Genomic DNA, 15,516 nt, shown 5'->3' on the forward strand with positions numbered 1-15,516 from the left:
GCAGCCTTCGAGCATCGAGGAAGACCAGAAAGCATACACGAAAAGAAACGGTACTTCCATACCAATTATTTTTGTAAATTAGGAAAGAAACTGCGACAGAAGTGAAGATTGTTTTATTTCCTTCACCTATGTGCTATTCGCAAAACACCAAAAATATATGTGATGATAGTACCGTTGTTTTTCGTTTATGTTTCCTGCCGTTTCATGCATGTACTTTGTTGCTCGGTGGTTCGGCGTACGCTTACCATAGGGTCAGTCAAATACCCATGTAAGGATTGGTGGAGAAGGTAGTTCAACTATGATCAATCGCCACCTCCAGTACTACAGGGCATAGTATGGTGCAGAAGGAGCTATTCCTGTTAATGGGATCTGGCATTAACAGTATTACAGATGGTATTATTATTTTTTAGGATATTAAACGTGTACAAATAATACACCAAACGAGTGTCGTCTTATAATAAAATAATTTAATTTTAGTTTTATAATCATCTTCTTTAATAAGCCAGAAATTAACATCGCCAGCACTTACATCCTCTGTAAGCTTAGACTCGAATGGCGATAACGTGAACCATTGAATAAGACGACATTGTAAGCTACTATTACTTAATGATATTAGAAAAGACGAAAGCAGTCATGAGGGGAAGAAGTAGCTATGAGACACCAGATTAGCCAATAGGAGTTTCAAAAATACTGACAGCCGGTGCCAATAACTTACGGTTTCTAAATGTGACGCGGAATAATTGACATACCAAATTTATGTAGGGTTCAATAAAGAATCCATTTTCTGAGCTTCTCATTTTTAAAATATCAGCCAAAATGAATCCCAAGCTTTCTCAATAAAGCACTAACATATGATTACTTAATTGTATTTTATTTTTAAAATGGTATTCATCAAATGGCAAATCCTTCTGTGGTTGTTTCTGCGATTCGCGCTTCTAGGTGATTATAATATGCTTTGAAGACACTGAATTGGTTCATAAGCTATTACAATATCCATTTATTGGTTACGGTGAGAATCGTCGAGAAAGAACGGTTAAAACTTATGACTCTGCTCTTTATATATGACGTTCATTTGCAGTATGCACTGCTGAAGCTGATCCTACAATAAAATATAAAAAAATAATGAACACAATATGTAGGTTTATACATTAATATTAGGCAAACCTGTTTTACACTTGTCGAGTCGGTCAAAAAGTTAAAAGGAAACTGTATGATATCATCCGTACAAATTTGCCATTTGAGGTTATTCATTGATGCGACAATACTTGACGCTGCAATTATGCTTGCCGCATACTTGGAAAATCTATATTCTGCGAATTATATAATCATTTAAAATGGAAGCATAATATATGTTTATTATTTTCACATATTTCACTATTATTATTCTCAAAATTAAATAGTGTTTACGACGATGTGATAACAGGCAAAAGCATACAAATATACACAGATCGTAAATATGCCTGCTATGCATTGAACGAATAGCGTGTAAAATAAAAAGATAAGGTGAGGACACCATAAATAGGCAGATGAACTATGAACCTAAGCCTCTGATAAGAATATGTAAGAGATGAACGCGGAACCTTATCCTAGACTAATCAATAGCCTAACGCGGTCTTATAAAATCCGCAAAAGGTACACTATATATAAGGAATGGAAATCTGCATGAGTCTAGGTGTAACAAGTAAGAAAGCTCTAGTTGACACTGCTCGACTAGGAGATCCTCCGAGCTCTTTGAGGAACTGATATTTCTTCGTGTCTCATACTCACAGACACATATAGGCACACACGGCGACTTTCGATACGATTTTTAATCGATAAAAAAAATAACGGAATGTATAATCGATGTTTGAAGATGATTTTGACATCCGCGCTATATATACGAACTTTTTACAATAAATTTCAAGCCTCTAGCTCTTATATCTTCTGAGATCGGCGCGTTCAAATATACGGACAGACAGACAGACGCACAGGGATAAATCGACTCAGCTCGTCGACCTGATTAAGAATATATATACTTTGTGGGGTCTGCCACGCCTCCCTTTGCTTGTTACTTACATTTCAACAAAACCATTATACCCTGATTTGAGAAAACTAAACAGCTAGTTTTATTAGAGAGGGGAAATACTTTGCGTTTATACGGACGGAGAGAAAGATTGACAATGAATGCGACTTGAATAATACGCGTATATTTATAGTGTTATAGTTTCTTTTTAATTTATAAACAAGTTCCTAATTAGATGAAAAATAAAACAGACATTAATGAGTTGAAAAATTAGATGTGGTCAACAAGTCAACAAGATAACGCATTGCATAATATTCAAAAATTCCTATTTTATACTAAGGGTCTGAGATTGACACGATCTATTAGACGAACAGATGAATAAATATATTAAGTTAAAAACATAGTACTTTTTATGTTATTATACTTACCTTTAGCGGCAAGATATATAAAAGTTTGAGCATTGTTGCGTACTGTGTTGATGTTTAAGCCAGAAAAAACTTTACATCTTACAGAAAGTTTAATGATAAAAAGCTCCAAAAAATCCAAGGGGGTCACGGATGATAAATCCCAGCCTAGACTGCTCAAGACGTATAGCTCCCACTTCTGACAATGAATGAAATAACACAATTTTAAAATCTTTAATTAGAACGCAAATAAGTGGTTTATTAACCAACAACAAGTAAGAATGCTCTAGTCTACTCGACTGTTGAACCCAGCAAAGAGCTTACATTCAAATCACACATACAAACAGTCATGCATATACATATATATACATACGCATGCATCCACATGGCAGACGTAAGCACGCTAATTGCGTAGTATGCCGAGACTACGTCTGGGCTGCTGTGTGGGCAATACTATAGGAGCTTATTGGTTGAATAAATCCACACCAAAGGTACGTACCTATTTGTCAAAGCACAATTCTATTATACTTGAATGCAATGTGCTTTACAAAATCTGAAAATTACAAAAACATATGTACATATATACACAGTAAATGTGAAGTCTCTAGGTCTAATTGTATTCAAATTACGCTTATAAAACGAAATAAATTTATCGATTGTTGTCGATAAAAAAGAAATCAGACGAGTTATCGAAAGAATATGTTAAACTTGTACTGCGTATGGTAAAAAAATTAATGTGTCTCAATCTTATATCTTCTGAAATCTCGGCGTACATACGAAAAGACTAACGCCTGGGCATGGCTATATCGACTCAGCTCATCACCCTTGTCAAAAACACTTAATAGGGCCTGCCACCGCTCATTCTGCCTGTTGATATAAGAGCTACTGACCTGAAATTTGGCATGCATACTCGTGTATACCATACTCAGTACTTGTACACTAACCAGAGAACACATAGACTAGACATGTGGTGGTCCAATTCTTTTCAACGACAAAATAATGTTTTGAAGAGACCAGACAACTTCGTATTTACTCGGCTCGATCTTTTGAGGCTCAAGCAGTGAAAATAAAGCGCGACAATATCAGTGCGCTGCGACCGGTGCCACGTTGCCACGAAATGCACACGTAGGTCAGTTCTTTCAAAGGCTTGAAACAGAAGCCGGTTTACGTTATATCAGCCAACTCAAAGTGGCACCGAGCGAAAAGATCTTTGAGATCATCTCAATAGAATCTTTTAAATTAATGGGCAATAAAATATTGAAATCCTTAAGAGTAGCGCTACTCAAGCCGGTGACCCAACCATCAAATGATAATAATAAAGAGAAAGAAGCAATACTGTTTACGTATAATGACGATCCAATACAAGGAGGTCATACAGGCATAGCTAGAGAACTAGCAAAAATAAAAAAACATTATTATTGGAAAAATATGTCAAAAGACATATCAAACTATATAAGAAAATGCCAAAAATGTCAAAAGTAAAAAATAACCAAACATACAAAAACTCTATTAACCATTACTGAAACGCCACAACTGGCTTTCGATAGAGTAATCGTCGATACGAACGGTCCCTTACCCAAATCAGAACAAGGAAATGAATACGCAGTAACACTAATCTGCGATTTGAAAAAATACTTGGTAGCAATACCAATTAAAGATAAAAAGGCAAAAACAGTGTCAAAAGCGATATTTGAAGATTTTATTCTGAAGTACGGTCCTATGAAGACGTTCATTACGGACATGGGAACAGAATATAAAAATTCAATAATTGAAGAATTATGTAAAAACCTTAACATCAAAAACATAACTTCTACAGCACATCATCACCAGATAGTAGGTACCGTAGAGCGAAGCCACAGAACACTTAACGAGTTCATACGATCATATATATAAGTTGATAAAACAGATTGGGACGTATGGATACAATACTTCGCATATTGTTTTAATACTATGGCACATGACTATTGTCTATATGAACTAGTATTTGGTAACCATCAAACTTACCAAAACACTTTATTACCGTAGATAATATAAAACCACTTTACAATATAAAAGACTATGCTAAGGAATCTAGATATAGACTAGAACAGGCCTATACACGCGCTAGAAAAATGTTAGAAAAACATAAGGAGAAAAACAAAGAATACTATGATAGGAAATTACTTAATTTTGAATTAAAGGTAGGAGATAATGTCTTACTAAAAAACGAAACAGGTCATAAGCTAGATTAAAAATTTATATTTCATAATCATATATATATATATATATATATATATAGAAAAAAAAAATTTTAATATACATACATAATTAATAATAATAAATTTTTTTTCAAAATATACATAATAATATTAAGAAAATAACTCCATGTAATTACGTTATTTTTCTTAAGGAGGGGGATGTAACATGTTTTGTATTATCAAGTGATTACTGTACGCAGTTAAACACATTAAAGTATTATTAATATATTGTATCACTTTGTTACAATATTTATGCACATAAAATTCGAGTGCAAAGCCTTTTGAGTACATTGCTGAGTAGGCAGATCTTGCAAGCGCAAGACTCTGTCGCAATAATATGATATATCCTCACTCACCCGCTGCGGCGGCATATATATAAACATATTCATATATAAACATATTCATATATTTACATATACACATATTTACATATACACATATATACGCACATACATTTATGCATTAATACACTCATACACTTCTACACTTATAGATATATACATTTATACATAAGCAGAATGCCGCTGTGTCGGCAACATACATATATACATAAGCGGACCGCTGCTCTGCCGGCGTCACTGGCAGCGCAGCCAAACGAATTACTGTACTTGACAATTGTAATAGATTTAAGAATTCATTCATTAAACGGCTACAAAACACACTGGATGAGCTTTCTTGAAAACACATTAAGCTGAATTTTAATACAGTATACCGAGATCTAAAAAGCGTTTGCCACGCTCACAAAATGTTAGCGTTTTTATGATTATTTCTAGAAATCGAATGAAAGCGTTGAGGCGCATAAAGAATATGTTTTGGCGACGAGCGTGCATACACATAATTTCATGAGCATTGCTGTGCGCAACTCATGCTGCCTGTGCAAGTTGTAAAACCCAAAACTTGCCGCTGGTTGGTTGTCTTACGGACTGCTATATCCACTTCACGCAGATGTACATACATTTAAACTATATATGTACATTTATATACTACTAGTTGTCCCGGCGAACTTCGTACCGCCTAACAGTCTCCATATATGTATATAAAACAAAGTCGAGTTTGTTACAAAACTTATAATTCGAGATCTGCTGCACCAATTTTCATGGTTTTTGATTTGTTGGATTTGTCTCCGCCCCGAATAGCAGAATATATCTACTGCAAAATTTAGGAATACTTGAAAAATACGTTATTTTCCCTAAAAGTTCTTTAATTTCGGAGCTGTCAAATTTTTGTATCAAAATCAGTAAGTAATGTCGTGTTAACTTTTAGCTGAACTAATTTAGGCTTCTGTTAAAATGAAAACAATGATATTGATCTTACCATTCAATAGATTAATCATTTTGATATAAGAGTGATATCCATCGTCTCCTTGCCAAAACATCAGCGGGTATTGTAACGCGTCATATGAACGGTGCGTTTCATATATTCTTTGTAGTTGCCCAGTATTGCGTCGTGTAAGCACAATATCACGTGCTTTCAAGTTTTCACCAACAATTAGGATTGCCACTTCATCGATTGTTGGATTATATCCGTGTTCTTCAATAATTTCCGCCCCAAATGAAGTCATTTGGAAACAGGCATTGTATTTTTGAGTCCTCGCTAGAAAAGTAGGGAACGCAATGGCTCTGGTGGCGGGACCACTAATAGTAATGTCCCTTTACAACAAAGGCAGGGGCGTTTCACCAGCAAATTTTATTGCGCCACAATGCTGGTAAACAACGTCCATTGGACCAATGCAAACTAAACGATTCAAGCTATAGTCAATGGTGCAATCATATCGAAACGCTGCTCGATTCAAATCAATCCTTGAACCATATCTTATTGCCGTTTCACGGGCTGCCTCTCTTTGAACGAATTAGGGCCCTTCTTTTCTGGTTACTAACGCGGCGCCTTTTTCGGGCGATTTCTCGTTCTTCGTTAGATAATTGACTCGCGATATTCCGATGCCTAATTGCATTATGGGTCCGCCGGGAGAGATTAGATCTTCTAGGACGCGGCATTTTTATCAATAGTAAGACTGAATATGCCCTCGCACAAAACCATATAAAACAATCGAGAAATATATATATAAATAATTTACACAAATTTATGTTTGAGACAAACAAATACCTGAACTTTCGAGATATTTAGCTTCTGTACGCACGCGTATTATTTTTATCAAATGTGTTTTTTTTTTTATGAATAGTCAGGTTTGCCTGAGGCTGTGCCGTAGACTGACTGACTATATTTGTTTATTTACTTCTATACTATTGTATAATATGAGAGCAGGACCGAAAACTGTCACTGTTATCAATGGAAATTTGAATCTTTAGGGAAAACCCGCGTTTTTCAAGTATTCGTAAAGTTTTTTCAGTATTTTTAAGATCTACTATCCTACTCGTGGCGGAGACAAAGCCAACAAACCATGAAAATTGGTCCAGCACATATCAAGTTATAAGTCTCGGAACACTTTTATACAACTCCCTTTTTTATATATAGATTATATCTAATCATGTTTATAAATGCATGTACACTGATTTTGTCGTCCCTTATTGATGAATACAAAGACTTTTTAATTTACAGATTTTGGATACCACGCCCCCATAGTAAGCCCACACTGCAGTCCTTGCGTGTTTATGCCTATGTGTGTCTGTGCGTATGCTTCTTGTGTAAGCAGAAAGACGCGAAGAATTATTTAAATATCAGTTCTTAGAAGGGTTCAGGGGATTTTGCAGTCGAGCAGTCTCGACTAGAGTTTTCTTACTTGTTTCAATTGCGTTTGCGAACAGAGCGTAAAGAAAAATCGGTCAACAGTTATTTGCAAATCATGGAATAAACACATTCACTCATAATATTCATGCACTAAACAATACATGTTTACTTTTTATACCCTGAACCCAGTTTCAATGGGAAATCAGGATATAATGGTTCTGTTGAAATGTATGTAACAGGCAGAAGGAGGCGTGGCAGACCCGCGGCAGAATAAACACATTCACACATAATATTCATGTACTAAACAATACATGTTTACTTTTTATACCCTGAACCCAGTTTCAATGGGAAATCAGGGTATAATGGTTCTGTTGAAATGTATGTAACAGGCAGAAGGAGGCGTGGCAGACCCGCGGCAGACATAAAGTATATATATTCTTGAGCAGGGTGACGAGCTGAGTCGATTTGACCCGTCAAATCTGTCCGTCCGTCTGCCCGTATGTATGAACGCGTCGATTTCAGAAGATATAAGAGCTAGAGACTTGAAATTTTTTTAATGTCCGTATTTACAGCGCGGTAATCGAGTTTATCATTAAAAATCGATAACTCATACCGATCTATTTTATCGATAAAAACCTTATCGAAAACCAGTTATAAAATTATGTTTCCTACACCTTTATTGCTAGAGTCTCCTAATTTTTAATGTATACTTATATGCAATTTCGGATTTTCTTAAAATTTACCCCCTCACCTCTATATCCACCACCTCACAATCATTTTTGTAAAGAGCGTATTTCAAATACTAGAGACTTGTGCTTTGGCAAATACATGCATATCTATGTTATAATCATAATCTGAAAGTCATAAAGATCGTATGTCCACAAAAAAAGTTATTAAACAATTAAGTTCTCATAGGAAGCGCACACTGCAGCCCATGCGTGTTTATGCTTGTGTGTGTAAATGTTTATGTGTTTGTGTGTGTGTGTATGTATGCCTGTGTGTGTGTGCGTGTGTGTATCTTGTGTAAGCAGAAAGACGCGAAAAATTATTGAAAAAGCTATTGCTCGAAGGGTTCAGGGGATCTCGTAGTCGAGAGTGCCCGACTAGAGCTTTCTTACTTGTTTTTTTTTTTATATTCGTTTATTTACAATCTTATACTACAAGTGGTGGTGGTGGTGGCTCGGATAGTGCGCGATGCTTGCGGGACGGCCGTAAAGCATTGCTTCGCAAGCACTATGCGCTACCTTAGCCTGGTACAGCTCGTCTTCTTATTCGCTCGACTCTGCGCAGCTCCATCATTACTGTGGCCGCGAAGGTGCTTGTTAGTTCCCAAGCTTCCTCCGATTCCAGCATGGCGTTGACAATGTTGTCCGCTCTGATGGAGCGGCCCACTGCCTCTTCCAGACGACGCCTCTCCTCCAGGAACCGTCCACATTCGAAAAGAATGTGGTTGGCGTCTTCCACATGCCCTCGCTCGCACCAGGGACACTCGTCAGATTCCTCGTGGCCAAAGCGCTTCAAGTAGCTCCGAAAGCATCCATGTCCCGAGAGGATCTGCGTAAAGTAGAAGTTTACCTCGCCGTGTTTGCGGTTAACCCATGGATCGAGCTCCAGGATGAGCTTGTACGCCCACCGCCCTTTAGCTGAGCTATTCCACTTCCTTTGCCATCGTGCAATGCTGTTCGCCCTGATAGCGTTGTGTCGCACAGGCGCGTGCGAATTCCGCTCCACGGCTTTGGCGACCAGGTACTCCAGTAGCACCATGCCGGCTTTGACAAGCGCCGCATCATCGGAGATAGTCCTGAAAGCGCAGCTGACTCTGATTGCGCTCAGCCTCTAGATCGCGCAAATGTCCCGGCTGTAGCTCGGCGTTGCCATCGCTCTTGACCAGCATAGAGCATGACAGACTTAATGACGCTAATGACGTCGTTGCTGTTTAAGTCCCCGCGTGTTAAGCATAATTCTTGAGAGAGCTCTACAAGAATCAGCTGCCTTTTTATGCACATATTCTAAGTGCTCGCGGAAAGTTAATCTTGTGTCTAACATGACGCCAAGATACTTAATCGTCCTCTTTGACGCAATGCTGACGCTGCCTATCCTTATATTGGCAGTCTCCACTTTTTTGCGACTGCTGACTAGGACAACTTCCGTCTTGTGCGCCGCAAACTCGAGCCCAGCTTCGTATGCGATTGATACTTTCGCTGCACATATCCTCTGTATCTTTAAGTTCCTTGCCTATGGCGACGACGGCCAAATCATCAGCAAAGTCAATGGTGTGCGAACCTGCTGGAAGTTCCAAGCGCAGTACGCCGTCGTACATGATATTCCATAGGAGAGGCCCCAGCACTGAGCCTTGGGATACTCCAGCTGACACTGTATGAGTTTGGGGACCCTCACTCGTGTTGTATACCAGTGTTCTTCCTCTGAAGTAGCTTTTTATTATCTCTTTTAGATATTTAGGGATATTATATTGTGACAGCGCATTCAGTATCATATCCCACCTAGCTGTGTTGAAGGCGTTCTTAACGTCCAGGGTCGCGATGATGCAGTATTGCTTCGTCCCGTGCCTCCATCTAATGCCTTGGATGGCGGAATTTGCCAGGCCAACAACTTTTTCTAGAGCATCTGTTTTTGACCGGGCCTTCCGGAATCCAAATTGATTTGGTGATAGGCCTCCGGCGCTAGTAATAGCAGTCTGCAGTCTAGAGCAGATCAATTTCTCAAACACCTTTCCTATGATGTCTAAGAGACAGATCGGTCTGTATCTGTCTGGTGGTTTGCCAGCCATGGGTAGCAATACCAGGTTCTGGGTCTTCCATTTTGCAGGGAACGTCTTTTGTAGTAAGCATTCGTTGAATAATTCGGCGAACGTACTAGGGTGCAAGGCGAGGGCTATCTTTAGCGCACGATTTGGGATCCCGTCCGGCCCTGGAGCTGTGTTGGTTCTAAGACCTCTGAGAGCTACTAGGATTTCTTCTGTAACTAAAGCAATTTGAGTGCTCGTTGAGCCCTGATTAGAAGACTCGGACTCCGGGGCATGAATGGAGCTTAATCTTTCTGGAAAGAGCGTTTCCACAATCGATTTAAGCTCCAGACGATCCGTCGGCTGCACCTGTTTACATGCGTATAGTCTTTTAACTACTATCTTATATGCTCTGCCCCAAGGGTCATATTCGGCTGAGTCGCACAACTCTAAAAAAAGCATTCTCTTTCGCTTGCCCGAATGGCCTTCCTCAACTGTCTTCTGGCTGCCTGGTAAGCTAATTGGTTTTTGAAAAACGTAGACCTACCCCGAGTCCGTTGATAGCTTCTTCTCGCCTGGATGCATTTGCGTCGAATGTCACCTATTTGTGCATTCCACCAATACGTAGGCTCTTGTTGTCGCGTGAACTGCTTGCGGCGTAACATGCTGCTATTGCAGGCACTCTGTATTTGGGCCATCATTTGGCATGCTCTGGCCTCAGCATTACCAATTGTGCCCAGAGACTGAATGGCCTCTGAAAAAGCCGCGGAATCAAAAGTATCCAGCCGGTACGATTCCCTCCACAAGGTTGATGCCCTGGCAGGTGGCTCACCTATTGTGAACAGAAGTGCCGTATGATCGCTGCCTGTATAGCTATCGCAATGGCTCCATGTTGCTCCAAGAAAGAGGGATGAAGTGACAAAAGTAATGTCAATTATAGATCCGTATCCAGCCCGACTGAAGGTGAACTCGTGGCCAGTATTGAGCAGTGCAACATCTAGTGTCGCGAAAATCTCCAGTAAGATACGACCTCTGGCATGGTGAGGCTCACTGAGAAATGCTACGTCTATACATTTTTCCCTTATGGTCTGCTCTAGAAGATCTTGGGCAGCAACACAATGATTTAAGCTGAAGGAACCTTAACATTTCATTTTATGAGCAGCCTCGCGGTGGGATGGGCACTTGAAGCTGCCTGCTGAGTGGGCCGTCTGCTTTTCACCTTTCCGGATGCAGAGTGTGTATGTGTGGGTGTATGTGTATGTGTATGTGTGTGTGTATGTGTGTGGGTGTGTATGCGTGTGTGTGTATGTATACCTGTGTGTGCGTGCGTGTGTGTGTGTGTGTGCGTGCGTGTTTCTTGTGTAAGTAGAAAGACGAGAAAAATGATTGAAATAGCTATTGCTCCAAGGGTTCAGGGGATCTCGTAGTCGAGCAGTCTCGACTAGAGCTTTCTTACTTGTTAAAAAATGCATTCTATCTATATGGTGTGTATGGCATGTTTTAGTCGCAATTGTCAATTATCTTTCAAAACTTAATTCCTTACTTTGAAATGCAAATGCATATATAAAAACTAACAGCTAATATAGTTTAGTAACTAACACATCTTAAATTAGTGAAGTACTTACTATTAGATCATCTTTACATATGCTGTTGTCCGTGTAAAATACAAGTAGTTCTGCCGAAAGTGCTCGGCAGCTGGGCTCGCGCAGTTTTGAAGCAAGTAATAAACAGGCTGCTGCTAAAATTTGTAGATGAGTTTTTCGCACAGATTTCTTAGATAAAAAACGATCCATGTAGTTAATTGCTAGTAAAACTACTTCCTCCTGACATTTTTCTTCAACACACACCTAAACAATAAAGGCAGGTTAGTTAAATAACGTTTAATTTGATTAATCGTATTATTTATATCTTAGCATATACAAATACGAAAGCTCTAATCGAGACTGCTCAACTACGAGACCCTCTGATCCCTTCGAGGAACTGATATTTCAATAATTCTCCGCTTCTTTTCAGCTTACACAAGAAACAGCACATGCACATACGCATGGTACATTTTTTATACCCTGAACCCATTGAAAATGGGAAATCAGGGTATAATGGTTTTGTTGAAATGTATGTAACAGGCAGAAGGAGGCGTGGCAGACCCCACAAAGTATATATATTCTTGATCAGGGCGACGAGCTGAGTCGATTTGGCCCTGTCCGTCTGTCTGTCTGTCCGTCTGTCCGTCCGTCCGTCCGTCCGTCCGTCCGTCTGTCCGTCTGTCCGTATGTTTGAACGCGTCGATTTCCGAAGATATAAGAGCTAGAGACTTCAATTTTTTTTTAAAATGACCGTATATACAGCGCGGACGTCGAGTTTGCTTTTAAAATTGGATAAATCATCCCGTTATGTTTTTATCGAGTAAAAACATTCAAGTTCAAATCAGATGCCTCTATAGCTAATTGTGAATGATTTTCCTTTTTTTTTAAGTTCTCAAATATTTAATATAATATGTAGATCATATGCTGAAAGTTTCATTAAATTCCGTTCAGTCAAAAATTAATAAAAAATAATCAAATATTTGGCCAATTAACAAACGCACGTGCAGCAGCTACAACAAAAACATGCGTTGAATCACATCAGCTGTTAGTTTCGTTTAGTTTTGGTAGATGGCGCAGCAGCAGTGAATCTATTTGAGTTTTGCCAGCGCCACCAGCAGGAGTGAGGTGGCCTAGTGTGTTAGCTGCATGACGCTCGATCGAAAGGTCGCGGTTCGAATCCCGATCGATGCTACTGATGTTAATTTTTTTTAATTGTTTCAAAATATTTTTATATTTTATTAAATGAGTTTGGTATTTGATTTATATTTTTAAATACATCGAAATTGAAATTTCAGCCATACTAAATGAGCATTTTTATTTGTTGGGTTCAGGGTAGTATCTAGTCGAGCACTCTCGACTAGAATTTTCTTACTTGTTTTATATATATTTTTATAAAACTTTCAGACCGTAGTCGTTAGAGAGCTAAACTGAATTACTCTATATTTGCCGTTTGTTTAAAATATTAACTCTAAATAATTTATTTTTATACCCTGAACCCGTTGAAAATGGGAAATGTTGAAATGTATGTAACAGACAGAAGGAGGCGTGGCAGACCCCATAAAGTACATATATTTTTGCTCAGGGCGACGAGCTGAGACGATTTAGCTCTGTCCGTCCGTCCGTCCTTCTGTCCATCCGTCTGTATGTATGAACGCGTCGATTTCAGAAGATATAAGAGATAGAGACTTGAAATCTTTTTCCTGGGCCCGTTTATAGCACGCGCATATCGAGTTTGCTTTAAAAATTGAGAACTTGCCCCGTTATTTTGGTATCGATTAAAATCACTATCGAAAACCAGTAATAGATTTATATCTGTTACATCTTTAAAGCTAGAGTCGCAAAATTTGAAATGTAGATTAATATATACTTTACAGAATTTTGATGTTTGTCAAAATTTACTCCCACCCTTACATTCACCTCTCACCCACATATTTGCTTTGGCAAATACATGTAAATCTATTCATAATCTAAAAATTTCATGAAGGTTATTGAAAAGTTATTAAACAATTTCCCTTAGTAAGCCACAACTGCAGCCAATGCGTGCATATTTTTGTGTGCTTCTTGCTTGTTAGTGTTTAAAATCTGTCCATTTGGACAAGTATAATATACGAGGCATTAATAATATACGGGGCAGTCTTTTTAGCCTGCGAAGATAGTTTTCATTTGTTACGTCAGCCGGGTGGGGTGTCTGCAGACTGATGGGGTTTTTAGGTCTCTATGAAGCAGAGAGTTTCGAAGTTCGAACATAGAATAGGACAGCTACCAATCTAAGTAGAAACTTATTTTGAAATCTTTGGAGAGTTTTTACGTTGAGTGACACGCTGTACCCTACAATTTGATGCCATATGCTCATACGGGCTTTAGTAAAGACTTGTATGGCAGTATCTTGTTCGATGTGCTAAGCTACGATTTGTGACTGATAAGCCAATGCATCTTCCTCGTCTCTGACTTGATGTAAGCCTTCCAATTAAGTCTACGGTGAAGAGTTAAGAAGAGGTGATCATGCTCGAAAATAATGACAAGAGCCATGCTTTTCATGCTTGAACAGTGATAATATAATAGGAAGATATGTGTGCATCTATTAAGGCGTCTATGCCAATGCCAGGATTGTCCATATGACTCAAAATGATTGTTATTCTTTCATCTCACCGTATTAACCGTTTCAAGTCATATGGACAATCCTAGCATTGGCTTAGAGATCCTTCAGTCTAATCTGTTGACTGTAACAGTCCAGTAAGGCAAACTGTCAAGCGCGGTGGCAGCACTCTTATGGTTTAGGGGAGCACAAACAAAGATTATGCTGGAACCTTGGTTTTAATTGATGGATTAACGCAGCACGAGCAATCATCAGACATGAATTTCATTGAAAATATATGGAGTCATGTGAAATCGCAGCCTACGAATTATCGGTGGTTTCAAGTGGAATGATAGAGTTATGGGAGAGGAACAAGGATATTTGGTGCGTGATTCCTCCTGAAATGGTGCGACAGTACACAAAAATTATGGCAAATGGCATTAATGATCTACAAAATTCTAAAGGGCCATGAATTCATTATTAAAATATTATTAATAAATATATTTTTTGGAAAATGCAAAAAAAGTGCAAAACTGTAACATTTGACTTTCTTTACATTTTTATTTCTTATAATTATTCCAGCCAACCGAATGATTTTAAATTTTCAGCTAAGACAGCTAAATATAATACTAACCAAATCAAATTAGGATCTTAAAAATCCATAGAGTAGAAGCAAAAACAGACCCTTGAAGTTGCAACATTGAATTCGTGTTACAGTTTTGCTCATCACTGTATATGCAGCCGACATTACGAGATATTTGAATATTATACATAATTGTTTAATAACTTTTTTTGTGAACATACGATCTTCATAAAACTTCCCCATTGAAAATGGGTTCAGGGTATAATGAAGGGGGGCATACAAAAATCCGAATGTCATGTGCAAGAATATACATTTCATTATTATAAATTTATTAAAAAAAAAAAAAAAAATTATATAAAATTTCAATATTTGAGTGCAAGAACATTATCTTATTCACCATATCATCTGTGGTTGCAATTTTACAGCGTTAATAATTCATTAGGTTTTTAGCAAAAGGAAAAGGCCTTAAGAAGTTGAGGAAATTGTTGCTTGCAGCTTATCCACCAATTCAGAACATCGACTTCTGCACCGAAAATTATGTATGGTGTACAACATGTAAATAAGCGACAGATATTTTACTCATTTAGAAAGAGTACAACTACCCAGTTGCGAAAATGTCTATTATTTTGTACAATACTCACTGATTACTTCTGTCCTGTGTGCATGAAAAGACCGATTACAAGCTCCATAACTTTCTTAACAAA

The 15,516-nt window shown here is 38.3% G+C and overlaps 1 protein-coding gene across 8 annotated transcripts in view; it reads right to left on the minus strand.

The window, feature by feature from the left end:
- Nucleotides 1-852: 852 nt before the first annotated feature.
- Nucleotides 853-15,516, minus strand: part of CycD (cyclin D) — a 50,134-nt gene continuing 35,470 nt past the window's right edge. For 6 of the 8 annotated variants that reach the window (XM_089474964.1, XM_089474963.1, XM_089474959.1 and 3 more), the window contains 4 exons: nucleotides 11,697-11,918; nucleotides 2,431-2,605; nucleotides 1,165-1,310; nucleotides 853-1,099 (listed from right to left, as the gene is read on the minus strand). In XM_089474964.1, coding sequence (XP_089331090.1) covers nucleotides 1,034-1,099; nucleotides 1,165-1,310; nucleotides 2,431-2,605; nucleotides 11,697-11,918 — 609 coding nt within the window. In that variant the 3' untranslated portion in view covers nucleotides 853-1,033. Of the gene's footprint in view, nucleotides 1,100-1,164; nucleotides 1,311-2,430; nucleotides 2,606-11,286; nucleotides 11,428-11,696; nucleotides 11,919-15,516 lie in introns of those variants that run through there. The other 2 variants (XM_089474966.1, XM_089474965.1) reach the window with 2 other exon arrangements.

This window comes from Drosophila arizonae, chromosome X (assembly GCF_054131065.1).
Source record: "Drosophila arizonae isolate 15081-1271.41 chromosome X, UAZ_ARI_1.0, whole genome shotgun sequence".
Taxonomy (NCBI): Eukaryota; Metazoa; Arthropoda; class Insecta; order Diptera; family Drosophilidae; genus Drosophila; species Drosophila arizonae.